The sequence below is a fragment of the Meleagris gallopavo genome, chromosome 1 (genome assembly GCF_905368555.1).
Source record: "Meleagris gallopavo chromosome 1, MGAL_WU_HG_1.1, whole genome shotgun sequence".
Classification (NCBI taxonomy): Eukaryota; Metazoa; Chordata; class Aves; order Galliformes; family Phasianidae; genus Meleagris; species Meleagris gallopavo.
Window position 1 is genome coordinate 71,063,814 of NC_139404.1, and position 27,030 is coordinate 71,090,843.

A 27,030-nucleotide genomic window follows, 5' to 3' on the forward strand; every position below is an offset into this window, starting at 1 on the left:
GAGAAAAACACATACATTCCATTACTTGTCACTCCAGTGTTCCAATTCTACACCAAGCAAAATTTCAGATGATATTTCAGACTAGAAAGTAGGACATATCTTTTATTTCTTATCTCTGTCTGGAGTCAGGTATATATTTGTTCCTAATTAAATGCACAAAATAAGCATCTTACAGAAGACTATTGTAATATAATTTACAGCTGAAATCTACCTGCCAAACAGTGAAGCCATAGTGACAAAGCATACTCCTGACCAAGAATAAAGGCATTCAAATTCAATAAACATTTTTACCAACCCCACCCCAAACTCTAAATGCCCTCAAATTTGAATAATTTCACTTTAGAGCAGGACTGGTGACTATCTAAGTCTTTATGGTGACTGTCATCTGGGATAGATGCAATAAAGGTCCACAGTTCTGGACCAACCCTCTAATGACAAAGCCTTCACCAAAGACAGCATTTCACAGACAAGAGAAGCCACATTTTTTTTCTGAGTCATACCTTGCTATTCATTCCAAAATTTTGAGATATTCAGATGTGATTATTATCTCCCAGTTCCTAGTAAGAATCCTTGACTGCAATAAATGCTGCTAGATGTACCTAACTTTTGGACAACCATCCGTCCTTGTAGCAATGCATAAGGTAAGCTGTCAACATTATTTAAACCAGCCCTAGTCTAGTGAGATTCAGGAGTAGCAGATAGCTGATGGCACTGCCTTGAAGCAATCACATGCGACGTTTTTGTTAGTAGCTATAAGGAACTGTCACATAAAAATGTCTTTGGGTCTGAATACAATAGCACATATTACTCACATTTAATTAAGATGAGATTTACTACTAATACATAACCGACATACACAGTTTCTATCAAGCCATTACAAGGTGATAGTTTACTTCCCATTAAGAAAATCAAAAGTGCTTTTTTGCTTCTGAACAAACACAACTGCCACTATGGTATCTCTGAGAAGCAGCAAGGAATTGGAAGTCAGTTTGTGCTCGGTAGGCCCTCCCCATTGTGATGGCTCCACAGCCTATGCAGGATGTGGAGAAGAGGGAAAACAGCTGGAAAGACAAGGAGCTAACAACAGGGCTAGAGAAGAGAGCAAGGAAATTCCTCCCTACAGCTGCTGTGAAGAAATTGCACTCTACCATGGCCTGCATTATAATTTGCAAAGCTTTGTTTCTGGTGGGTGAGGAAAGGAGAAAGGACCTCTGTCTTAGCGTTATAAACCTGAGTGAACAAACAGGAAAAGAATGTCACCTGTAGCATCTGACTGCTGCGTACTGCTGATATTCACCAGCACAAACATCCATCTGGGGTTAAAGATCAGCCAGGTCTCTGTGGTTTTGGCCTCACTAATGAAGACATTGGCCAACCTACCAGCTGAGGCACTGCAGGTGTAAACTGGGCCAAAACAACCTGACAGCTCTGTGCTGGCACACCTTCAGACTTTATGTTTCAGCTCAGACCTCATCTCAATAAGTGACACAAAAGCAAAAAGCACAGTGTTTCATTATCCTTCACTAAGCTCTAGCTTCTTCAAACTGCTGCACTTGTCCTATTAGCTCTGATAATGAGAGACACCAGAGATGAGGAGAAAGTGAGAGATGAGAAGTAATGTTATGAGCTCAGGGGACATCTCCAGGGCTTCAACGGTATGCAAATTGGCTGCATATTAGATGGTACTAAACAGGTAGTAACTTTAATAATCTTCCCTGGGCTAGAGATAGAATTACACAAATTTGTCTTAAAAATTTTGATGGAGGTTGACATTTAAAATGTCACAATTTCTAGTTTGTTAAGATGGATGGGAAGGAAATGAAGAAGAAGAATGCATCAGTACATTCTGATACCCAGGAAAAAAGCTCTTGGGAGAAGGACTTGGGAGTTCTCATGGACAACAGGTTGACCATGAACCAGCAGTGTGCCCTCGTGGCCAAAAATGCCAATGGTACCCTAGAGTGCATTAAAAAGAACATGGCCAACAGGTCAAGGGAGGTTCTTCTCCCCCTCTACTCTGCCCTGGTGAAGCCAGGAGTACTGTGCTCAGTTCTGGGCTCCTCTGTTCAAGAAAGATAGGGAATTACTGGAGAGAGTCCAACAGAGGCCTACAAAGATAAATAGGGGCCTGAAGCATCTCCCTCAGGAAGAAAGACTGAGAGACCTGGGACTGTTCAGCCTGGAAAAAACTCTTCAACTCTTATAAGTACCTGAAGAAAGGATGTCAAGTAGATGGAGCTCTCTTCAGTGATGCCTAGCAACAGGACAAAGAGCACAAAATGGAGCACAGGAAGTTTCATATGAACATGATAAAAAAATTCTATACTTTGAGAGTACTTTGAGCTTGGAACAGGTTGCCTGGAGAAGTTGTGGAGTCTCCTCTGGAGATATTCAAAACCCGTCAGGACCCTTTTCACTGTGCAACCTACTCTGGGGAACCTGCTTTAGCAGGAGCAATTGGCTAGATGACCTCCAAAGGTCTCTCTCAATATCTATTACTCTGTGAAAAGGAAAATGGGGAGAGAAAAGAAAGCAAGCAAGATGCTTCCACAGAAATTAAATTCCATATGTTTTGTAGATCATGATTTCCTAAATACAACTATTTACAGCATCACTGCGGAAATCAGAATTGCAATTAAAATAAACACCTGTTATACTAAAGACTTTTCTATTGCCTGAAGAAAATACAGAACCAAATTAAATACATTCACCTTTGTTCTATTCTTATTCTGTTAAAGAGACCTGTGAAATATTCGGTAAAGCTTATGAAAAAGAAAACAAATAATAAACAATAAACAGAAATGACAAAATGCGCTACTGAACTCTCAAATGGAACAAATACAAGAAAATTCAGACCACCTATGCAGTGTTACAACATTATCCGCTTCAGGATAATCTGCATTTCATACAAGTAATACACGTATTTGAAATAGAGACTTCAAATTTATACCTTTCATCAAACCCAGAATTTCCTCAGATCACCCCACTCCCTTTTCTATTTTTTTGAAGTAATAGTAAAATTCAAATTGAAAGTTAGATTATAGCTATAAAAGTTAAGAATCATTCACACCGAAAGAAAATCATCAAAAATCAATATATTACAAAGTGTCATCAGAATTGTGAATTTTCCTCCTACAGTTTTTACAGAAAGCAATTTAGATCTAAGCATGATAGCAAATGTAGTTGTAGCTGCTGTATATCTATAAAGACAAACAAACAAACAAAAGAAAACAAGAAAATACATTTCAATAAGCAAATTCTTCCAATTGTAGCTACACTGCAGTTATCTAACTTCAAAACCTGATCAAAATAACTGCAGAACACCTATGGTTCTCTAATCATTCTGGCCTGACTTCTCAAAACCATTAGCATCACAGCTCAACAGTAATGAAAATCATCTCTATACTGGGTATAATGCAACTGAATGAATGCATCCAATATTCAGGATTAACACTGTGCTAAAATAACAGCCACTAAGAAAAAACATTTTGTCATAGAGTTGTTATTGATCTAATTCACAATACAATGAAGCTCTTATGAACGGAAAGAGGAAAAAATATCCACTCCTAAAACCATATATTTGAAAATCTGTACAATTCCAGATCTAGAGACCACTGTCCAATGCTATATACAAATATCAATGTTTATTTCAGTCTTGCTCAGTGTGGTTTTAGTGACAGGCACAGATATGCACAGAAGTCACGTGCAGTCCACCTGCATTCCTTTCTGTTCACCTCTGAGGCTAGGTGCACTTAATCTTTGTGGCAGGGAGCAACAATTTTCACATTTATGTTTGAATCCATTTCTCAAGTTTCTCTCTAGAGGATCCCATACTTATTTCCATCTCCTCAGCTATTAGACAGAGAACAAAATCTACTGCTATATGACTCTTTGCAATCCAATTTCAAATACAACTGGGAAGACTAGAAAATATTAAGGTAGTTCACCTTACTGCTATATTCTCAATGCTGAAGAGTGAAAATAAGAGAAATCTTTATTATAGCTCTCTTTTACATTTCTCTCAAAAAAATGAGCATGGTTGTAAAGACTTAAGAGTAAATGAAAAAAAAATAAATGAACCATGCAGTTAGATCCTGTGCATATGGGCAATTCAGTTATGCAGCCTTAGAATACAATAGCATCTGGTCAAGAGATGCTGCTGAGCATCTGACGGCAGTCTTGTCACAGTAACCTTGCTCATCAGGGGGGCAAGTTTTGTAGTGGAATGCACATCCACAGCCTGAGACAACAATCAGCCATCATGCCAAATGGGATCTTCAGAAAGAGTAGAAATGCCTTAAGTTTGTTTGAGCATTTCCAGTCATCTGAGATGCTTTAATTTCATAAAAACTAATCCAATTCTCCAACAGGAAAGTACACTGAGATGCTTAAATGGAAAACGCAAGCAAATATATAAATATTCCCTTAAATATATGCATAAATGCACTAACATAAATATTTATATTTCTATACACACATTTTCCATATGTCTCGTTTAATGACATATATTTACGTATACAAACATACACACTTCCTCCACTGCACATTACCTAGCATCTCCATTTCAGTAACCTGAAGAATTAATGCCAGTAACTGCTTTTCAGGCTATCAGAGAATCACTGAATGGGGGAAATAACGAAGGATCAAATACATTACTAACACAGGTATACTTCCATACTGTTTGCTAAAAGATTTGCAACAGATTAATTACATCTGCAAAATTAAGAAATACATTGATGAAATGTACTATGCAATCCCTATAATTACTGAAGATTAGAGTTATAAGCAGCGAAGAACTGGGACAGGAGCATAACATTAAGCAAACACTTGTTTTCATTTGTGGCTCATAATATGGTGTGCTAATAGCAGTGAAATGAGCAGAGGAAGTATTAGTACTGCTTAACTTTCCCACTGAGTTTTCTTATGCCAGTTTTATTCAGACAGGACACATCCTTGCTGGCACTTACATATGTGTTGAACACTAAATTCCTCAAAATAAGGAGAAATTATATCTAACAAAAAATTTTTCTCATTATATTTACCATATTGATGTTCAATAGAAATGCAATATGAAAAGCTGGAACTTTAAACAGTCTACAGGTGAAAGCTTATGCATTAACCTCCATATTGTTGAAAAAGCTTTTCACAGATGCTCATATCAGCAGTTACTAAATTTTCATTTCTTTTTCTTCTTACACTATACCAGGTCAATTTTTAGATAAAAGTATCTGTGGGCTACATTCTTATTAGAAAAAAAGTTGTTACACTGGAATTTCCATCCTTCCTTTCTTCATAGAGAATTATAAAAAGAAAGGCTTGCTTTCCAAATCTTGCTTTTAACATTCATTATATATTAAAAGAAAGCATATTATGGACATGTTTGCACGCTGCAAATTATAATGTTTTGCAGAAAATGTTTCTCTCCATCTAGAGATCACTTAACACTACAGCATTCAGGAAATCCCAAGAATTACAAAGCTATCATTCTTAAAAATGGGAAATAATAGCAAGTGGCCAGAGTGCTCAGAGGATGAATCCTGTCAGCATCAGGTGAGGCAGAGACCCAACAGAGAACTGAACATCCCAACACCACAGATGCCACAAGGCAGTGCAGGGAGATCCAATTTCCTTAGAAATACAAGGTTTCCTCTTCTACCAACTAAACAAAAACAAACTTGGAAAATTAAGCTAGAATTTCAACTTGAATCCTTGCTCAAATATTCCTACTAGAATACAAGCTTGGTTCTCATTACCTAAGAAAGTAGACAGAAAACGTTACCCGTGGGGTACAAAAATATCTTTTAAAACCAAAATACTTTCTCTTTTGCCTCTTCTTTAAGCTCTAATTGCCACACTCACAAAAAAAAAACAAGCCTAGCTTCAAACCTCATTTGTCCTTAAGTCAATCAGATGTAAGACTGTGGTTGAGTCAATTGTGTGGGTCATTTTCCAGTCAAACACCATCATGACATGCAATGTAGTTTAAAGGCCTCGGCAGGAGTAAAGGAGACTGGAAAGCTGCAGGATGAGGTGATGGAGTCTGGGAGACAGTGTGTAGGTAAACCCACTGACTGCAAGGTGCTACATGGGCTGCATAAACCTGCAGCTGCTGTGATTGTGAGCTAACACTGCATGCACTGCCCTGTCTTAGAAGCAGCACTGATGAACTGTGGCTAATCCACTTGCACTATGTATGTTTGTTAAGTGTCTACAAATATGCAGACCCATGACATAGTGACTCCAGCTACATACAACACACGTGTAACGTATCCCTACATGCACACCAGTCAGCTACAGACATTTTTGAGGCTCCATCTTCCCAGTATTTTATTTCAAAAGTGCCTTGGGGAAGAATCAAGAAATTCACCCTTTCACTGTTTCCAAATAATTTAATTACTTCTGCTTAGGCAGGATTCTCTAGCAGCTTTAATTAGAGCACTATTTGTCTTCTGCACTGTCCTGCAGTGAAACAGACAGACTTATCACCATAGACTGATCTCTCCTCGATGACTGAAAGTATTAAACACTTCTGTCTCACAGAAATATACATGAAGATATAGACAAAGCACAGTATTTTATTTCCTGCACATAATGTCATGTACTGCACACATTATACACAACAAAAAAGAAATCCTTTTAAATTCAGGGACACAATGTTCTCAGCTTTTCATCAAATTTGCAATTAATCATCTGGCAGACAATTTGATCTGATGGTTAAAAACAGGAAAAAAATATCAATGCTTGAGTGCAAATTTAACATTTACCTCATTGCAAAAGTTCCCCAGCCCTATAACAGTTTTTGTAAGTATGTTTTCTTACAGTGGCCTCAAAACCCATCTCATTAGCACAAACACTTCCTGGGGGACCTTGTAAGTGCATTTCCCTTCAGCCAGTAATGTGTTAACTTATTAATTAGAACTGCTGCTGCAGGGTAAAGGAAAAGAAATTAATTCAAGAGCTGCCTTCGCAGGCCAACCTATCTTGGGTACTTTACTCACAGGAGAGCTGTCTGCAATCCAGTTTTGTTTAATTAGTCCCACAAAAAGCAACTGTTCACTCTGATAAGAGCAGGGCAAGAGCAGGAAAAAAAAAAGAAAGAAAGAAAGAGAGAAAAAAGCCCCACATCTCCTGTATGCACCAATTTCATTTTTTAATTACATTCTGACATGAAAAACTGCTCGCTCCTTTCTCTTGCTGACAAACCAAGAGCATTAGTCATCAGTCACTGTGTTCTTCCTCCTTACTCTGAGTCCATCCCTAGAGTAGCCATGATAGTAAGTCCTAGGGCTAGCACAGATCACTGTAAAATTTGCTGTGCAGATTTCCTCATGAATTTATGATCCTACCATACATTTGCTGAGTGGTGATGCCAACACTGTTGGTGCCTCTTCATTTTGATGCAGAAGCTCACAGGCTCTAGCAAAAGATTACCAAGGTCCTATCCAAAGAGGCGACAAATCCAGGCTACTCTGTTTATCCCCCTGCATATTCCTACCACCTACCTACTTTGCTCTTCCACTATCCAGACCTTTGCATGTTAGAAACCAAGCATCTATGCATAAACGGCCTTCTCTGACACATACATCTTTAATTCTTGTGTAGTGCAAGGTGTTGTGACATGAGTCAGACTACAAGAATAAAAAGACAAAGTTATTTCTCTCAGGTATAGAAGTATGTCAAGAATATTTCCCTTTGCAAATATTAGAAAGCTGTCTGAATCTCAATACTTCAAAATTTATCTCAATGACACTAATTAAAATCCTTACCTATTTACATCATATCTTCTTTCACTATCCAAATCACAAAAGCAGTTTTCTTTGAACTGTTTGAAATACTTTTTTGATGTAGCAATGTTATTTATTGGTAACTTTCCCACTTCCACAAAAGCAATTAAAACTCATGTTACACTGCTCTACATGAAGCTTTCACATTGAGCAACACCATAAACAACTTGAAACTTATCATTACTCATCTGCTTCCTTTGCTAAGTTACCAAATCTAGTCAGATCCAGAACACTGTACATCTTATGAAACTATGCGTCTTTTAATAATAGTATTTTTTATTTCTTCAATGGCTCCGTCTTCCAGAAATATATTTTCCCTGACACTTCTGACAGAAGGTAAAGCAGAAGAAGAACTAGTGACACTTCACAAAGGTTTAAAAAAAAAAAAAAAAAAGTTTTAAGCAGGAGTAATTTTGCTAACAACACACACAGAAAAAAACTTCATTTATAAAAATAGAAACATCAGCTAGAATAATGAGTTAAAAATGAAGTTCAAAATCGTTAAAATGAGCAAGGAAACCAAAATGTATGTTTCAAGTTAGACTACACAGAGATGGTATTCTTGTCATTCCCCATTCTTAAATAAAGTGACTCTTCAGGGTAACCCTCCTAAAAAAGGGATTATAAAGGTGACGATGTGAAATAAAACTGGCCTAATCCCACTATGATATCCTCTCATATGAGGATAAGATCATGATCATTCTGAGTGTGTTTGTTAAGCATACATCTCCCCCACCTTCCTATCCAATATGTTTTGCATCTCTTAGCCAATCCTTTGGGAACATGAATCAAAAACCTAATTGTTTCTGTTTGTTTTTTAATACAATTTTTACAAAGTTTTCCTTAACACATGGATGACTGTACAGATGCGAGGGACCTTCACCCACTATATTTGACTCACTCAAACACAGGAAGAGCTGAAATAAGCTGCCCAAGAGCACTGTGTCCAGCCGTCAGCAGGAGTGCATAGGGGACACAGTCAGGAAGCAAGGGATAGGCCTGGGCGAAGCAATACTGGGAGTAATGGGTGTACTGAGGGATGGAAAGAAGGAGTGATTAAAAATAAGCATGTATGTTTATGCACAGGGAACACGTAGACAGAAACTATAGGGACTGCTGTTGTGGTGGAGGGAGAGATATAAAAGCAGATTTTTTTTTTTCTCCCATGAACACTGGGGTGTGAGGGTAACTAGGAGAACAGATTGAAAGGGTATTGTGTGTTGGTTTTTGGCTTTGGGTTATTTTTTTTTTTTATGAAGCTTAGAAGGAAGATCTCAAGAGCTGTTTTGTTGGCAGATGTGGAAAAAAATCTTTTTTAATGTTAGATAATCAGTTATTGACAAAGTTGAATAAAGTAATGAGATAAGAGGCAAAATACAGAATTAGCTGTTGTAAAATACCATATTGAAAAGGGTAATTTTTATTGGGTGACTGAAAAGCAATATGATAACAAAACAGAATCACTTTAAACAGCCCCAGAAGATCTATTTTTCTTCCCTCCTCAAGATAGACAGAGGCTAAGAGGTCACAGCAGAGAAAAAAATAGCACATAAAAACTCATTGTAGAACAGCTTAACTTCTGCAATTCTTTCCATTTTTTCCAATGATGTAACTGCAAAGAATAATTAAAAAAAAAAAAAAAAGCCTGGATTCAGATGTTGATAGTTTTCTGAATCTTCAGAACTTTCTCAGATGCCTAGGGAAAAACAGATGCTGTTAGAAATGGTGTGTGCTTCTAAGTACTTAAGGGAAGTCATATGCACTTTCCTCTCTAAAGACTATGCTCTCCTCTCTTAAATGGTAACATACAAGCATGATCCCAGGAAATATTACTGATAAATTTTTGTACCAGTTAAAAAAATACATTTAAGTATTAGATAAATTATTTTGTTCTTAATGAATACATAAAAAATAATTAGTATATCTAAAATCTAAATTTCTTGTCTACACAGATCTTTATTATTTATTTACTAACTCCAAAGTAAGGTAAATGACCCAGGAGACTTTACAGCTCTATCATAAGGCACAACTATTAGATATAGCTCCCTGCAGACTGACAAGGTTGTGCAGCCCCTTATTCCAAGGAAGATCAGCACCTTAATGCCCTAGTTTTTAGAAAGAATCACTTCAAGTTTAGTCAAAGATAGGGAACATAACGAACACATTTACAATAAAACAAAATACCAAAAGCATATTTACATTGCTGTGCAATAGGCTATCAGAGAAGGAAGAACTACAAAGGAGTCTGAAGCAAAAAAGACTGAAAATGCAGCAGTGACTGCAGGAAATACCGAGGTAGCTATAGAGCTAGAAAGACTGGAGACCCTAGATAAGACAGGCAGGTTTGTGCTTTGTGGGAAAAGCATAAATATAGATTTGGATGGTGGTGGTGTCGATTTTGATCAGTGGACTCTTTTTACACAATTACCATTTCAAAAATCATTTCTACATCATGCATCATTTTCCAGCAGGTGCTAGCAAAAGCAGTACAATTTAATGCAGAGCCTGATATGCACACACTATTGGAAAGGGAATCAGCCAAAGTACAGCAGCATGTTGTTGTAATAAAATGGTTCTTTCCCTGTGCAATAAATAGGAGAGCACAAAAACGGTGACTCAAGAAGGAAACAAGCCACCTAATTATCTTGTGGGACAAATCCATTATGTGGTTTGATCAGGTGTGATCATATAGGTGGTCATTTTGGAGTTGTATTTTCTTCTCACCGTTTGGAGTTTAATTTGTTTTATTTTTGTTTATTTTGCCTGTGCACCAACTGTGAGTATTTTGTATTTGTGTGAGGGACTCACATTTGGCCTGCAATTTTTCAGGTGGCAAGCAGTCACTCTGAGCCCCACATGCAATCATTTCAGTTGAGTCTTTTTAAAGTTCTGATACATGTCTGGTCCCATAATCACTCCATTCTTATCACATACACATTATGTTCTTAGCCTCAAACCATTTTTACCTGGAACACTCTGAAAACTTTCTGCTAACCAGCACCAATTTAGAACAAATAAACAATAAATTAAAAAAAAAAACAAAAACAAACAAACAAACAAAAACCCAACAAAGTCTCAAATTATTATTGTACATGACAATTTCTATCCCATTCTCTTTAATTGCACGGAACCTTAAATGACTGTTTTCCTTTCTAAAAGATCATAATGCCACAAAATATCACATTCTTTTTCTAAGTTTGCTTTCTTGTGAAATAAATAACAAATGTAGGACTACTTCAAAACATAGAATCATAGAATGGCTTGGATTGGAAGGGTTCTCAAGGTTCACCTACTTCTAACCCCTCTGCCATGAGCTGGGTTACCAAACACTAGCTCAAACACTAGATCAGGTTGCCCAAGGTCCCATCTATCCTTGCCTTGAGCACTTCTATGGACAGGGCATCCACAACCTCTCTGGGAACTCTGTTCCAGCACTCACCACCCTATCCTGCTTAAAATCTCTTTAAATATTGGATGGCTGTGATGATATCCCTGAAGCCTTCTTGTCTCCAGACTGAACAATCACAGCTTCTTCAGCCTGTTCTCAGAGGAGACGTGTTCCGGTCCTTTGATTATCTTTGTGACCCTCCTCTGGACTTCTCCAAAAGCTTCACATCTTTCTTGTGCTGGGAGGCCCAGATCTGGCTGCAGTATTCCAGGTATAGCCTCATAAATGCAGATATAGAGGGACAATCACCCCCCTGTACCTGCTGGTCACCTCTTTTCTGATGCAGCCCAGGATACCACTGGCCTTCTGAGCTGCAAGTACACACTGCTGGTTCACGCTGAGTTTTTCATCTACTAAGACCCCTAAGTCCTTCTCAGCAGGGGTACTCTCACGGAGTTCTTTTCCCATTTGATATACATATCTGGAAATTACCCCAACACCTTGCACTTGGTTTTGTTGAACGTCATCCGCTTTACATGGGCCCACCTTTTGAGTTTCTCAAGGTCCCTTTGGATGGCATCCCTTCCTTGTGCTGTATCAGTTGCATCACTCAGCTTTGTGTCATCATACAACTTGCTGATGTGCTCGATCCCATCATCTATGTAACTGATAAAGATGTTAAAGTGTACCAGACCCAAGACTGACCCCTGGGGGACACTGCTCATCACCACCCACCTCCTGGACATAGAGTCATTGACCACAACCCTCTAGCTGTGACCTTCTAGCCAATTCCTTATCCACCGAATAGTCCACTCTTCACATCCATATCTCTCCAATTTAGAGATAAGGATGTGGTGAGGGACCATGTCAAAGGCCTTGCAGAAGTCCAGGTAGGTGACATGTTACTTTCCCTTTGTCCATCAGTGTCATCACTCTTTCATGGGAAGCCACTAGATTGGTCAGGCACAACATTCTCTTGGTGAAGACATTTTTGATGGTCTTTGATCACCTGGTTGTCCTTTACATGCCTTAGCATGTGTTCTAGGAGGATCTGTTCCATGATCTTCGCAGGCACAGACATGAGGCTTACTGGCCTGTAGTTCTCTGGGTCATCTTTTTTCCCTTTCTTATAAATGGAAGTGATGTTCCCCTTTTTCCAGTCATCAGCGACTTTATCTGACAGTCACAGTTTTTCAAATATGATGGAAAGTGGCTCAGCAACCACATCAGCCAGCTCTCTTAGGATCCTGGACTGCATGTCACCTGGCTCCATAGACTTGTACACATTCAGTCTCATGAGGTGGTCTCAAACTTGCTCTGCTCTTACAGTGTAGGGGAGTTTGCTCCCTCAGTTCCACCAAGAGGTTCAGAGATGTGAGAAATATAAGAATCCTGGTTGCCAGTGAAGACTGAGGCGGAGAACTCATTGAATACCTCAGCCTTCTCCATATTGTTGTACCAGTTCTCCCTTCACATTTCTCAGAGAGGGTACACTCTGTTTGGCCTTTCTCTTCTGACCAATGCACCAGTAGAATCCTTTCTTGATATTTTTCACATCTCTTGTTCAGTTCCATCTATGCTTTTGCTTTCCTGATCCCATCTTCTGCATATCCAGACTGCATTCCTGTATTCTTCTCAGGTGACACGTACTTGTTTCCACTGCCTTCTTTCCCTCAGTTTGACCAGCAGGTCCTTGCCAAGCCATGTCAGTTTCTTATCTCCTTTTCCTGCTTTCTTATTCTGAGGGATGGAGAGCGCTTGCGCTCTTAGAAAGGCATCCTTAAAGGGTAACCGGCTTTGCTCCACTCCTTTGTCTCTAAGGACATCTTCCCAGGAGATCTCATTGAACAATTCCCTTAAACAGCCTGAAGTTCACTCTCCTGAAGTTCAGAATCCTGACTCCACTCTTTGCCAGGCCCACATTCCTTAAGATCATGAACACAACCAGGGCATGGTCACTGCAGCCCAGGTTGCCTCCAGTCTTAATGTCTTACACAATCTCCTCTGCACTGGTGAACACCAGGTCCAGCAACACTTCACCTCTGGTTGATCTGTCCAATACCTGAACCAGAAAGTTATCATTAATGGACTTCAGGAGTCTGCTGGATTGCTTTCAGCACACCATACTGTTTTTCCAGCCGATATCTAATTGACTGAAGTCTCCCATCAGAATGAGAGTCTGAAAGCATGATACTTCTTGCAGCTGAAGCAAGAAGGCTTTGTCAACAGGCTCCCCTTGATAAAGTGGCCTGCAGTAGACCCCAAATACCATCTGTCCTTTGTTGGCACCATATCTGATCTTAACCCTAGGCTCTCAACCTGTTCCTGACTGTCTCAGAGGGAGCTCCTCACAGTCTATCCACTTTTTAACATAGAAGGCAACTTTCCCACTCCTCCTACCTCAATTATCCCTTCAAAAAAGCTTACAGCCCTCAACAGTGGTATTCCAGTTATGTGAATCTTCCCACCATGTTTCTGCGACAGCAATAAGACCATAGTTTTCCAAGTGCACCATGGTTTCCAACTCCTCCTGCTTATTTCCCACACTGTGTGCATTGGTACAGAGGCATTTCAGCTGGGCTTTCAGAGGGGCTGCCTTCCTAGAGGAGCCCTCCTATAAACCTAAACCTCTGGGACAAATCTGAGGTCTTTCCCTGCTTCTTCCTAAAGTGACAGTGCTCTTTGGCTCTCTGTCCCCCAACAGCTCTAGTTTAAAGTCCTGGTGATGAGCCTAGCCAGCCTGCTGCCCAGTATATTCTTTCCCCTCCTGGTCATTTGCATCCCATCCCATGTCAACACTTCTGGTTTCTCAGAGGTGTGTCCTAGATCACAGAACCCATAGCTTTTGGCATGACACTATCCATGCAGCCAATTATTCAACTGATCCTTCCTCCTCCTTCTGCCTGGATCGCGGTCTCCAGCTGGGAGAATTGAGAACACTGCCTGTGCTCCCAACCCACTCAACATCTTCCATACACACACATCTCCATGTTTTGAACTGACAAAGCTGGTTAAACTATTTATACCTGTGCACATACATTTAAAACTGCATCCAATTGCTGCTACCTTGTTTAATCAAAAACAATTACCAAACTACTGCATGAATTTTTGTTCTCTTAATAGGCAGAAGTTAGAAAGAAAACAACACACACTTTTCAAATTTTCATGTGCTATAAGAGTTCAAAGTAAATACCACATGAACACAGTGGATGTTTCATGCACGTTGCCTATGTTTGTACAAACCAGTCAACTTATCAAAAAAACACCTATCTTGCCGACAAAAGGTTTTTGGGGGAGACTAATTTTTTGTGGCAGATGTTTGCATAAAAGAAGTCACTAAAATGTCAGAATGAAGAGCATAAGAAATGCTTTTTAATGTTTATATAAACCAGCTGAATCAACACAAGAATTTGTGAAGGATCATTTCAAATATCATGTCCCCTGATACCTGGGCAAAAACTAACTGTGACTCATTTGTGTATGTGAACAGTACTGACATAGGTCTTGTGTAATTAAGAGGGTTACACTCCAAACTAAGGATAAATGTATATATATCAAGCATCAGTTGAATTTTTAATTAAGAAGTAGCTATGACTGGACCAGAAAGGATTACACCATAGTTACAGAAGTATTAGAGGAAAAAAAAAAATCCAGTCATTCTAGCATAGTCTCTGTAAAGATTGTTTTCCATGTATTTCCCAACTCCTAGGATTAAAGAAACTAAAAGGTTTGTATATAATGATCTATTTTTTCCTATTATTCTCTGCATTTCTGAATACCACAGTAACAAAGGGAAAGGAGACCAAACAGAAAACTTAAGAAAAACAGAAATTTATGCTAATTTGTCTTACCTAATTAAGAATAGCACTCATTAATTCCTTTTTGGAACTAGTTCTGAGATGAGACCTAGTGAGTTACAAGATGCCTCAAAGAGGAGCACACGTTCAACATCATGGTTTTGGAAAGGGGAGTCTGGGAAAGGATAAAAGCATCTGATAGCACAAGCTAGCTTAAAATTTAGCAAGTATTAACGTGCCAATTCTTTGCAACAGAGCTTATAAAGTTGTGCTCGTCTTAAAAGACATTGCTTAATCAGAATTACATAGATCAAATAAAAACTTCTTACCGATGACTTCCATCAAGATTTGATTTGTGGATGAAATTCAGTTTAGCATCTGCCCAATAAAGTTTCTGTTCTTCATAATCCAATGTCAGTCCATTTGGCCAATAAATGTCCGTGTTGACTATAATGGAGCGGCTCGAACCATCCATCCCAGCACGTTCTATCTTTGGCACTTCTCCCCAGTCTGTCCAATACATGAACCTATAATTATTTTAAAAACAGAAAAAATAAAGAAAGCATATGTATAAATCTTCTATTGGAACATTTAATACAATTTTCATTAAGGCGAAGACTATCTCTACTCTACAATACCAGTGTTTCTGGAGCTCTCTTTTACTGATAAGGTACATATGACCTGGGAATACAAAAAAACCCTATCACTTTAGAAAACGAAGGAGAAAAAAAGACAAATCCACAGTACTATGTCACATTATACTTCCAAACATCTCTTTCTTTCCTCAAGTCAGCTAAGATAGTTGGGAATATCCAACAGTTCTTGACAATAACAAACATTAAACAGAAAAGATTGATATTGCAGACTATCATGAAATAATCTCTTTAATAAGAGTCAGAGCAATGGGGGGGGGGGGGGAAGGGGCATGGCAAAGAAAGATTTATAGCCAACATCATAGCAGATGTATGTAAACAGTTAAGTGGATTTGATGGAAGACCAACTCACATTCGTTTATTTCCCCCAGAGAAATTCACAGAAAGGCAGCTAAGTCAACACATTTAGAAGCATAGTTTTCATGCACTGAATGGACATAGCACCATAAAATCTTTCAAGATTGAGTAAGGGTCATTACTGTGGAATTTATGAGGGAAGGGAATTTATCTAGTTGTGTATAAGACTGAACTTAAGCAAGGGAAACCACATTATTAAGACTGTACGCTATGGAGGAGGAAGAGTATTCCTTTTTCTGCAGCAGGTAGAAGATTGGTTTACTTCTGAGTTGTTAACATAATGCAACGCTAAACAAAAACAATTTCTAATATAAACAGATTAGACAAAGTGTGCCAGTAAAGCTTGCTATGTTATGTTGTTGCAGCTGGGCAGGCAAAAGTCTACTGTCCTAAGTTGTTTTTCTTAACCCTATGTCATCTGCTGGCATACCTGCCTGTATCTGTGTTCCCTAACCTGGCTCAGTCAAAACAACCCAGACTTGGAAAGATCTGAAGCTTTAAACTAACCCAGATCATCGCACAACAACAACATGTCAACTATATGGTACCCACATGTGAAGAGGCCTGGCCACCCATCCTTTAAAGAAAAGCAAATGTGCAACACATTTAAGAAACATTTGCAGATGAAGTTATTCTTGGCAAAGATTTATTTAAAAAAAAAAAGTCAGGAAATTCCATGTCATCTTTTTCCCCTTAATTCATGTCTACAGCTGTGCATTAAAACAAACAGACTATCTGTGGACAGAAATGCAGCTGATGAAAACAAATATTGTTCTATTTAATACAAGTGAGTCATTCTTTATGGAGCAATCTACTTGTCTTAAACACAGGGCACGGAGAGAGAACATTTGAGACTGCCACAGTCATGAATGAGTGCTACAGAGAAATCATTTTCCTGCCATGAAGAAGAAAAAAAACCAAATGATCTTCAGATAGTAGCACAGTAGCAAGTCGCCTGGTCAAGCTGTGCAGTAAAAAAACTACACTCAAAAAAAGTTTTAAAAGTCACACAGCACTTCTCCAAATAACACGTGTGAGGAAGAAGGGACAACAAGGAAGAAATATTTTTAAACTTCTTTTAAAAGATTCTTTACTCCAACTTGTAATGTCCCAGACTTCCTAATACTTCTTCAAGGTTAATAGGTTCCAAGGTCCTGGCCACCCTGCTAGACTGATTTTTCAGGCTGAAACAGAAAGCTCATTAGTTGTTGCATAGCCTTGCCTTCTTCCCTGTCTCTCTCTCACCTCTCATGCACAGTACAATTACTGAAGAGAAAAACAGGTAAGGGAAGTCTAGCCACAAAGTAGTCTTCCCAGACTTCATAAAACCAGCCTCGTTTCATTTGTCAGAGGAGGTCACATGCACATAGCATTTGTTTTAAGATTCTGCAGCACTTCCATTCAGCTCTGATTGCCTCTGCTCCATTTCTGCAATAGCTTTTTCTACTATCATCTTTTTGTTTACCGCCACCCTGCTTAAAAGCCCATAGGTTCTAATGTCTAGATTAAAAACCTTTGGAACCAATCATGCTCCAGCTGACGGCATCAAGGCTGTATTTCACTCAGGAAACTGGGTTTTTCATCACTGCCAAAGTAATCCAAGTTATAGTTTGAAAACCATCTTTTTTCAGTAACAGCAGCTTCCTGGAGAGATCATCTCTTGCTTGCAGTACAGTGCTTACGTGGCTATGGAGCAAAAAGGATTCAATGAACAGGTTTGGGCTAAAATAATCAGTTATCACTCTGAATGATCTCCAGTGCACTACAGTCTGGTTAGTCTCACTTTAGACTCCAATACAATTAACTCTTGGGAACCACCTGTCACTTCAGAAATACAAATGAGTTTTGCCCCTTCATAACTTGATGGCATTAGAGTACACTGTACACTGGTGTCCACTAGAGCTTCATATTTTTGTGATTCTGATGCATCAAGCCATCTAATTCACATAGTCTGCTAAACCCAATTGTCTCTTTTCTCCACCCAGCTAGAGGCAGGGCCCCTCCAGTTCTGGTTATTATATCCATTACTCATCTCTCATGTATGAGAACCAGAAGGCTCATTGTCAACCTCAGAAATAAGATCAGACCATCTTCTCTGTCTGGAAAACTGCCTGCTTGAAAGTGGAGCCACTATTTTCTTGGTAGAACCCATTCTTGTGATCGTCTTCCCTTACAACTCACATATCCATGCCTGTAAAATCAAGGTTGGTTTTCCATTCCACTTCCTCATATCCTCTCCATGACCATGCACGTTAAACTACAGGATGATAAGTGATGTGTATCCACAACATCCTCTCTCCTGAGCAGAGAAATGCTTACTTCTAATGGATGAAATACTGGTTTGTACAGGTGGAGGAGCAGTTGAACTAGTTTATTTTTCTTTGATCTGTTGAGCCAGTTTCTCCATAGCTGAGACACAGACCCATAGGGAGGAAGACAGATTATCTTCATATTGTTGAAGCATGCTAGCCACTTCATCCACCACTGGTTTTTTGTTATCTTTCCAGTTCATTCCTTCCAGGGTGCTGGCACATAATTATGGTGCATTCCCATACAACTCTCTACCACTTAGGTTGCATACATATCATCCAGGTCTTGAGAGTTGGTATTATCGTCCAAGTTAATTACATATATCAGATCTACCACAGCTAGTTCCCTCAAGTACTGGATACCTTTTTTCCATGATGGTCCATTTGCCTGGGTTAAATATCAGATCTTTCGTGCAGGGAAATCTTTCCCTCATGTCTGATAAGAGTTGCTGCTATAGGGTGAAAGACTGTGTCCCTTTTCCAATTGCTTTGTCAATGCCACTTTCCCTAGAAAGAGTTCTCTATTACTTGGCTTCAGTGCCCACTATGCCCAGGATACTGGTCCCACCATCCCAGCACCAAAGCAACCAGATGGAAATGTGCTCACCTGGCCAAACACCATAATCTTTTCACAAATCTCACAGCTCAATGAATTTTAGGAGTTGGAAGGTTTCTTTCTCTTCCTCTTGCTTTTGTGATGGCCCTGCTCCATCTTCATCGTCTTCTCCCAATTTATGAGCTTCTCTTTTTGCTACATGTTCTGGCTTTTCTAGATCTTTTCGGTCTTTCTTATAGAGGCAACTGATATTGGCACTGGTTGGTTCTCTGGCTCTCCCGTTGTGTGGGCAGGAGAAGCCACAGGACTGTACCTCTGGGTATGATGTACCTACCTTGGGAGGAACTTTTTCTTGTCACAATACTTGGAACAGCCACAGGACCCATAGCAGGAGCAACTGCAGAACTCACCACAAGGGCTGGAGTGACAGCAGGGTCTGTCACAATGTTTGGTGCAACTGCAGGACCTGTTGCAGGAACTGGAGCTGCTACAGCATCTATCATAGGAGTAGGATATTCTGTTACGTTTTTATCAGATCCAGAAGTATTCTCTTCCCCTTGAGAATACTGAACAGTGTTGAAAAGAGCTCAGTAGGCATAGTCTACATCCAGTACACTGCAGTGGTTTGTGCCTCTTTAGGATTGCCAAGGCAACAGCAGATCTTTTCCAAATATTCTACTAGTTTGTCAGGATTCAGTTGTTCAGAGGTGAAGTTCCAAACCACTGGGAGTGCCCACTACTTTAGATACCTGCCCAAACAATCCCACACTCCCTACAACACAGAACTAATCCACCTCAGGGCAGGTATCTGGATGACATTCTTATATAATGTCACAAAACACATTCACAACAAATAGCAATAGGAACATGGTAGCTTGAATTTCCCACAGATACTCAAAACTCTCAAGAGCTAATGTAACTAGCTCTTGAGCTCTAGTGAAAGAAGAGAGTGAAAAAAAGGCTGATGAACTGCTGGAAAGTGTCCTCCTCTATCTCCTCCATAGCCAGACTCCTCGAAAGACAAAGAAAAGAGTGTAATCATTAATAGAATCAACAATATGCCATCCAGAGCCTAACAATGACTGCAATGCTGAATATACACAAAACAGTAATTTCTCAGCTGGCAATTTTATCATAAGATAAGCCAAGGCCACACAGCAAGCAAAAAAAAAAAAAAAAAAAAAAAAAAAAAAAAAAAACTTAATCCAACCCTCAGAGATGACAAACAATGCATCAGGGAAAATAAACAGCAAGCAAGGTGCTACACAATATAGTTCCAGAAGAAGTCTCTCAAAGAGCTCTACAAATAGGGAAACAATTAACATAGTGACTAGCAATTATCAAACTACCACAAAACCCTGTATTAACATCTCCAGGTCAGATCTGCTGTTATCTCAACGCTCTCTGCCCCATGTTGGGTGCCAAAATGACTGTTGCGTGTAATTAGGCAGGTGGCTCAGTACCACATAGTCATTTGCTCACTCCTCTCCTTCCCAGTGGAATTGGGAAGAGAAAAAAGGAAAGAAAAAAAAGTGCAACTTGTGGGTTGAGAGAAAACTTATTTAGAAAGACAGACAAAAGGAAAATATTTATGACTATACATATATACACACACACATATATATGAACGTATATAACAAGTGGGGCACAATCAATTACCCATCAACCAGCTAGCCCCTTAAGCACTGGAAGAGAGAGCGATGAATTCCCACCCCTTTCAAAACTCTTTCAAATGATGTCTTACGCTATGGAATATCCCTTTGGCCAGTTTAAGTCAGCTGTCCTAATTCTGTTCCCTTCCAGCTCACTGGGCCCTTTGCTGAGAACAGCCTCGGCTCTGCACAACACTGCTTAGCAGCAGCTATAAATATCAGTGTATTAACATTTTTTTTCTTCTAGAGAAGAAACAAAGCACCATACCAGACATTCTGAAGAAAACCTGCTTCAGCTGAAACTAAAACACAGGTATACCACATATAAATATTAAGAACAATGAGAAGAGAAGCTTTCTCCTACAAACATTTTCCCATGCATCCTTAAACTCATGGGTGTTTTTTTTTTTGGTTGCTTTTTTATTTCTTTTTGAATTTTGGCATCTCCTGTAAGTAAAGAAACAGGCTATAAAAACTTCCTCTTCAAAAGCATCAGAAATCACTATGCACTGTAACTTGCTAGTTGTGATTTGCTCCAAATTATAAAGTTTTGCCATGGCAAAGAAAGGAAACAGCGTTTCTTGATTCCACTCTGTGAGATGAACAAATATGGTAAAGAACAGGGTTTCTTTTCCAATAAAGCTCAAAGTCTAGGTGCACTGAGGGTAGATTATTTCCTATACACAGAAAAAAAAGCCTGCAGAGTACAAACGCTGAGATTAAATACTATAATTCAGCAGTGATTTCCAACAGTACTCACACTGGGACAGAAATTCATGTCCAGCACCTATTGGCTTTGCAATCTTCTGATCTGTGATGCTCCCCATCACTGATACGGAATCTTTCAGCTCCGCTATCTTGCATGAAGCCAGGCCCCTGCCAGGAGCATCATTAAAGCCCCGGCCAACAGCTGTTTCACTCATTGAGCAGGGATACCATAAACAGCACTTAGCTGATTTTAAGGCAGTTAATTGGGACACCTTGCAGGGCAGGCAATCATTTACCTTCACGAACATTATTCTGTGGGAAGAACAGCTGCCTAATTGGGACAGCCAATTATTTGGTTAAGCCCTTCACAGTGGATGCTTCAACTTTCCAATTATGCTTGTTTATGTCCCTGAGAACCTCTAAACTCCACAAGGACCCAAAGAGCCACCCAGCCTCAGTAGGTTTCAAGGGCACAGCATCCCCTGGAGCTCATCAGCTCTGCAGTACTCCCTGCGGAGCTTGGCACTCGATTCACTCTGCTCCACACTAGCCGGACTGCCACTCTTTTGATGAGGAAAAGTGAAATTAAATAAGAAACACAAATAGTTCATTAAAAAGGTGTATCATGTATATGCATTTGGCTACCTAAATTAGTTCTTGACTTTAGAAGAAGAAATGTCTGTAGTCCTTCAGGACTTCAAGAAAAAAAAGCCCAAACAAGCGATCATTCCATGTGTCCTCAATAGAAACTTGTTGAGGAAGATTTATGGAGGAATGGAACCACAATCCAGAAGGACTTAAAGTATCAAACTAAGCAGAAAATGAGTCTTCAAATGGACTCCAAGTGCCACCAGAAGGTTCTAGCATGAAGTTTCTCAACTGATTGAAAACTTCAAGGAATACTTTCAGTCCTTCAAAGGAAACAAAAAATGTACACAGTCAACCAAATACAGAGATAATTATTCATGAGGGAGGAAGAAATATTCCTTCAGGATACGATCAAGATAAACACAAGAGAGATGTTCTTAGCTAATTGAGAACTGCAGTTTTTCATAAAAGTTTGTCTCTATGAATAAGTACAGGCACTAACTGAACATGATTTTCAGAGTTGCTCTACAGTAATATCTTACGTTCTCTCTCTGTACTCAAGGACAATTTCTGTGCAAGTTAACTTATCCTACACAGGTTTTCAACTGCCTTTGTGCCACTACTCTTGAATGTGTTTAGAGCAGCTATACAAGGAATTAGGCATGAACTATTAACATCCTACTACAGTGAATTTCTTTCCCTTAAATTTTCTGGTTTAGGAGCCCACAGGCTCCTATCAAAACTGCAATTTCTCATTTTGGCTACACAGAGCTGGCTCATTTACTGGACAAAACAAAAACATATTTCACTGAAAATCAATGAAATCTTTCATATTTCATTCTCCTCAAATACATCAGTGTATCTACCAAGTTACTAGAAAACCCAGAAATGCTAAAACGCTGCAGCTTTTTAATTCCCTGCCCCCTCCGTCCCCTAATTCCCACCTCCATTCCCTGCATGCTGGTAAAGCCTGGAGGCCTGGCATACTTCCACCTCTGCTCCTCCATCCCTTTCACAGTCCAGACTGTTAGTGCTCAGATCACCAAAACTACAGAGGAGTCTGTTCAGTGACTTTAGCACAATGACCAGAAGTAGAGATGTCTCATTCTGCTACGGCTGCCAACAAAGCAGTGTGACCTCTTGAAGCATCCGAAATCAATGATGAACTACTGCAGCCTTCACAACTGATCTCCCAGGAATCCTAAGAGACTAAACAAACAAATGGGGAAAACGCTGTGCTAAATTCCATGTCTGTGTGCATCAGCCATATAATAGAAAGAAGTCTACTGGAATACGTATTTTGTGAGACATGCAAATACTGTTCCTGGTATACTCTATGCTGGTTCCTCAAAAGAACTAGCCTACCCTGGTGACAGTAGTTCTGCACAAATGACTGCATTTATCCTAGCACCTCAGGCAGTACGCTCATCAGTCAAAGACCCACCTGTAATCAGTATGGCAATACGAGGACTTCCTCATAGGAGCTGGCTTTAGTTTCCTACATACATCTCATCTGGTAGGAGAAAGAAATTTTTGTTTGACCTTTCCTTTTCTTTAATTTATTTTTTAAAATAAGGGATAAAAGCAAACATTTCCATTTTGGAAAGAAGAAATCTTTCAATGAAGCTGTCAGAAGTTGATGCTTTGATTCTAACTCACTATCAACAATACATTATGAAATTAGAATGAGATTTTGGAGATTGTTTTCTCAAGTCCTAAAAAGAATATACTGGAAGATATTTATCAGAAATCAAAATGGAAGCACAAACTTACACGATATTCTTATTTTCTATGCAGGAATAAGGACTTAATATGCAGAAGTATCTCTTAGCCAAAATGCTAGCTGTTTTCAGGTTTCTACTTTGAGAAATATTCTGGGCAATGTGACAAGAAAAGCACAGAGGGGAGATTGTTTTTCATTTTCATCCAGACATTTCTGAGAGTCTGTAGGAAGTAACATTTGACTGAACTGTCAAACGTGCTTATACACTGTAGAATTGCATGCATGAGATTGTCCTTTTGGACACATCCTAGGAAGTTCATCAGAAAACAAGAAGCTGTTTTTGCTGAATGCACGGAAAGGCAGAATTTCAGTTGTTTGAGTAGGTGGAAAGGTCTTTCTCTCCATGAACTTGTAAATTAACCTCTTCTATCTCCAGACACAAAAGGTCTAACAGCGTGCCTTCTACGCTTATGGAACAGAAGCCATTTGCTCATTTATTACAGAGCGAGCAGGAAATAAAGCTGTCAGAACTCAGCAGCATTAAAAAAAAAAACAAAAAAAAAAAAACTGCCCCAGCTTTAGCCAAATAAATATAGAAAGAAACAATTTCTTCTCTCTGTTATCTATTTAACGCCACCACTAGACCCTAGCTGATTGCAAAATGGAAGTGAAAAGCAGATGTGGGCTGGAATGCCTCAGTCAGCCCTTTGTGCAGGAATTGGCCCAAACATCATACACCAGACCCTGCAAAGTTCAGCCAGATTTTTAGCTGCAGGTAAGCCAACAGAAAATTGAAACATAACCTAATGTAATAGGAGATGGACAAATTGACAAAAGGAAAACACTTGCCTTCCAACATATCTTGCTTCTTCAAATTTTCAAGAAAATATCAGAGGAAAGCAAACAAGTTGGCAGTCCTGACAGAATTTCAACGCACACACAAAACATATCACAGTCTCTAGAGAAACTGGCAAAGAAGCAGGGGCAGGACCTCACACCGCTGTTGAGCAGCTCTGGAAACCGAGTCTCACAGATATTTGTTCCACTCAGCCTTCAGAGCTAGCTGAGCATTGCCCAAGAGGAGATTGTGAACACAGAACACCTGGTTTTAAACTGCTCTTCAAGATCCCATTAGAAGATACAGATCCCCACACCTGTGAATTGAACAAAACTCTGAAAGCAAGTATAAAACAATATTTAGCTATAAGAAATGATAAGTGGTGGAGAGCAGCAAGAAACTGCTAGAATTATTCCTCACAGTCATTCCAAGAGAAACTTTCAGTACTTTGCACAATAAAAAATGTTTTTTTTTACAATGTTTTGTATTAAACATACAAATATTTGCACCACAGAATATTTAGAATTCACTAATTTCAAAGAGCCTTGAGCTGAAACTGAACATGTGCAAATCAGCTGCTACTGTTAATTTTTCAGTCTCTGCTTTGACAAGTAGAAGAATCTTTGCAGTTAAGTCAAAGTTGCTACTTATATTTCAATAGAAAAAAAAGGACAATTTTCCTCACCCCTTTACACATGCTTAATATAGGAAGCAGAGAAAGTTTTTTTGTTGCAAGTTGTTCAGATGAAGCAGTGGTTTTTCCTTATGTATGCATCTTAAATTGAAGCACTAGGATCATATCTACTATGCCACAGCAGGAAGTCGTAAACTTTACCCGTATTGCCTAGTACACGAGAGCGAGAACCCTGACATTTTGCATTCTCTGCTGTTTCCTTCCAGCAAAAAGTCATACCACTGTACATCACTATGCAGTAGCATTATTTCCTGCCTAGAAGGACTTAGGTGTTCTAGTAGATGAAAAACTCAACATGAGTCAGTAGTGTGCCCTTGCAGCCCAGAAGGCCAGTGGTATCCTGAGCTACATCAGAAGAGTGGCGGCCAGCAGGGGGAGGGAGATGATTGTCCCTCTCTACTCTGCCTTTGTGAGACCCCACCAGGAGTACTGCATCGAGATCTGGGACACTCAGAACAAGGAGGATGTGGAGCTGCTGGAAGTGGGTCCTGAGAGAGCAGCAAGGATGATAAGAGGACTGGAGCACCTCTCCTATGAAGACAGGCTGAGGGAGCTGTGCTGGAAAAGAGAAGGCTCTGAGAAGAACTCATTATGGCCTTCTAATATTTAAGGGGATCTTATAAGCAGGAGGGAAAACAGTTTTACACTGGCAGACAGTGATAGGACAAGAAGGAATTGTTTTAAACTAAAAGAAGGGAGATTTAGCTAAGATGTCAGGGAAAGTGTCAAAGAGAGGGTGGTGAGGTGCTGGAACCTCTCTCTCTGAGGCTGCTCAGAGAGGATGTGAATACCGCGTCTTTGGAGGTGTTCAAGGCCAGGCTAGATGGAGTCCAGAGCAACCTGATGTAGTGCCTGAGCTAGTGTTTGGCTACCCTTCCCATGGTAAGGTGATTAGAACTAGATGATCCTTGTGGTCTCTTTCAACCCAAGGCACACCATGATTTAACGCATTAACAAATCAAGCTGCCTTGAACTTTTGATATCACGTTTCTAGCAGGCTGCTGATTCTCTTCCCATAGTTTCCAACATATTGTTCAGAAAGGAAATCAGGCTTACTTATATGCAACCATCATTCCTAGGTTTTTGTTTTTGTTTTTTTTTTAGTGAATTGGGAATTACATTTAGGGGCTCAATAGATTTTCAGTGCAGTGCCTGTCCTTGCGATTTGTTTATCAGCTTGTTGATAAAGAAACCAACTTGATGCCCTCTGTTAGCAATATGCAGGCAAACCACTCATTTCAACTTATCTGAAATGCCCTTGTTTGCCTTGAATGTTTTTTTCCTTCTGTACTTTGATCATCCACTAGACTCACTGAATCACTTACTCTTCTGTGAGAAAGCAACATGAAGCAATTAGTCTTTTCATACTACAAAATTACCAAAAATAAGGTCTTATTTTTAACCCATCAAAAGCTGCAAGATGCTTATGAACAAATAAACAAAAAAAAAAAAAAAAGAAGAGATCATTCTATGGAAGATAAAAAGAATAGAAACAAAAGGAATCAGTGTAATTAGTGCATAATGAGACAGGACACATTACAACAGAGGTATACACTGAGCCCTAATTCTGGAATCAAGACTAGGTGAGCTTTGCAGTTGTTGAGGAAGAACGTTTCAGTGAACATTTAGAAAGCCATACTACACGTGATCAGAATATAAGCTAAAAGCTTTACACTCAGATGAAACAGCCCTTCATTAACATATTGGGAAAAAAAAACACCTGCTAAGCAACTAAGCTGACCTGCTGGAAAGCACCTCTGCCAAGAAAGACCTGGGGGTCCTGGCAGACAACAGGTTGACCATGAACCAGCAGTGTGCCCTCGTGGCCAAAAATGCCAATGGTACCCTAGAGTGCATTAAAAAGAACATGGCCAACAGGTCAAGGAGGTTCTTCTCCCCCTCTACTCTGCCCTGGTGAAGCCAGGAGTACTGTGCTCAGTTCTGGGCTCCTCTGTTCAAGAAAGATAGGGAATTACTGGAGAG

At 39.5% G+C, this 27,030-nt stretch overlaps 1 protein-coding gene across 3 annotated transcripts in view; it reads right to left on the reverse strand.

Moving 5' to 3' along the window:
• LRP6 (LDL receptor related protein 6) overlaps positions 1–27,030 on the reverse strand; it is a 131,078-nt gene that overhangs the window by 63,225 nt on the left and 40,823 nt on the right. For all 3 annotated transcript variants that reach the window (XM_085233457.1, XM_085233452.1, XM_085233467.1), the window contains exon 3: positions 15,299–15,496. In XM_085233457.1, the coding sequence (XP_085089583.1) occupies positions 15,299–15,496 (198 nt within the window). The remainder of the gene's footprint in view (positions 1–15,298; positions 15,497–27,030) is intronic.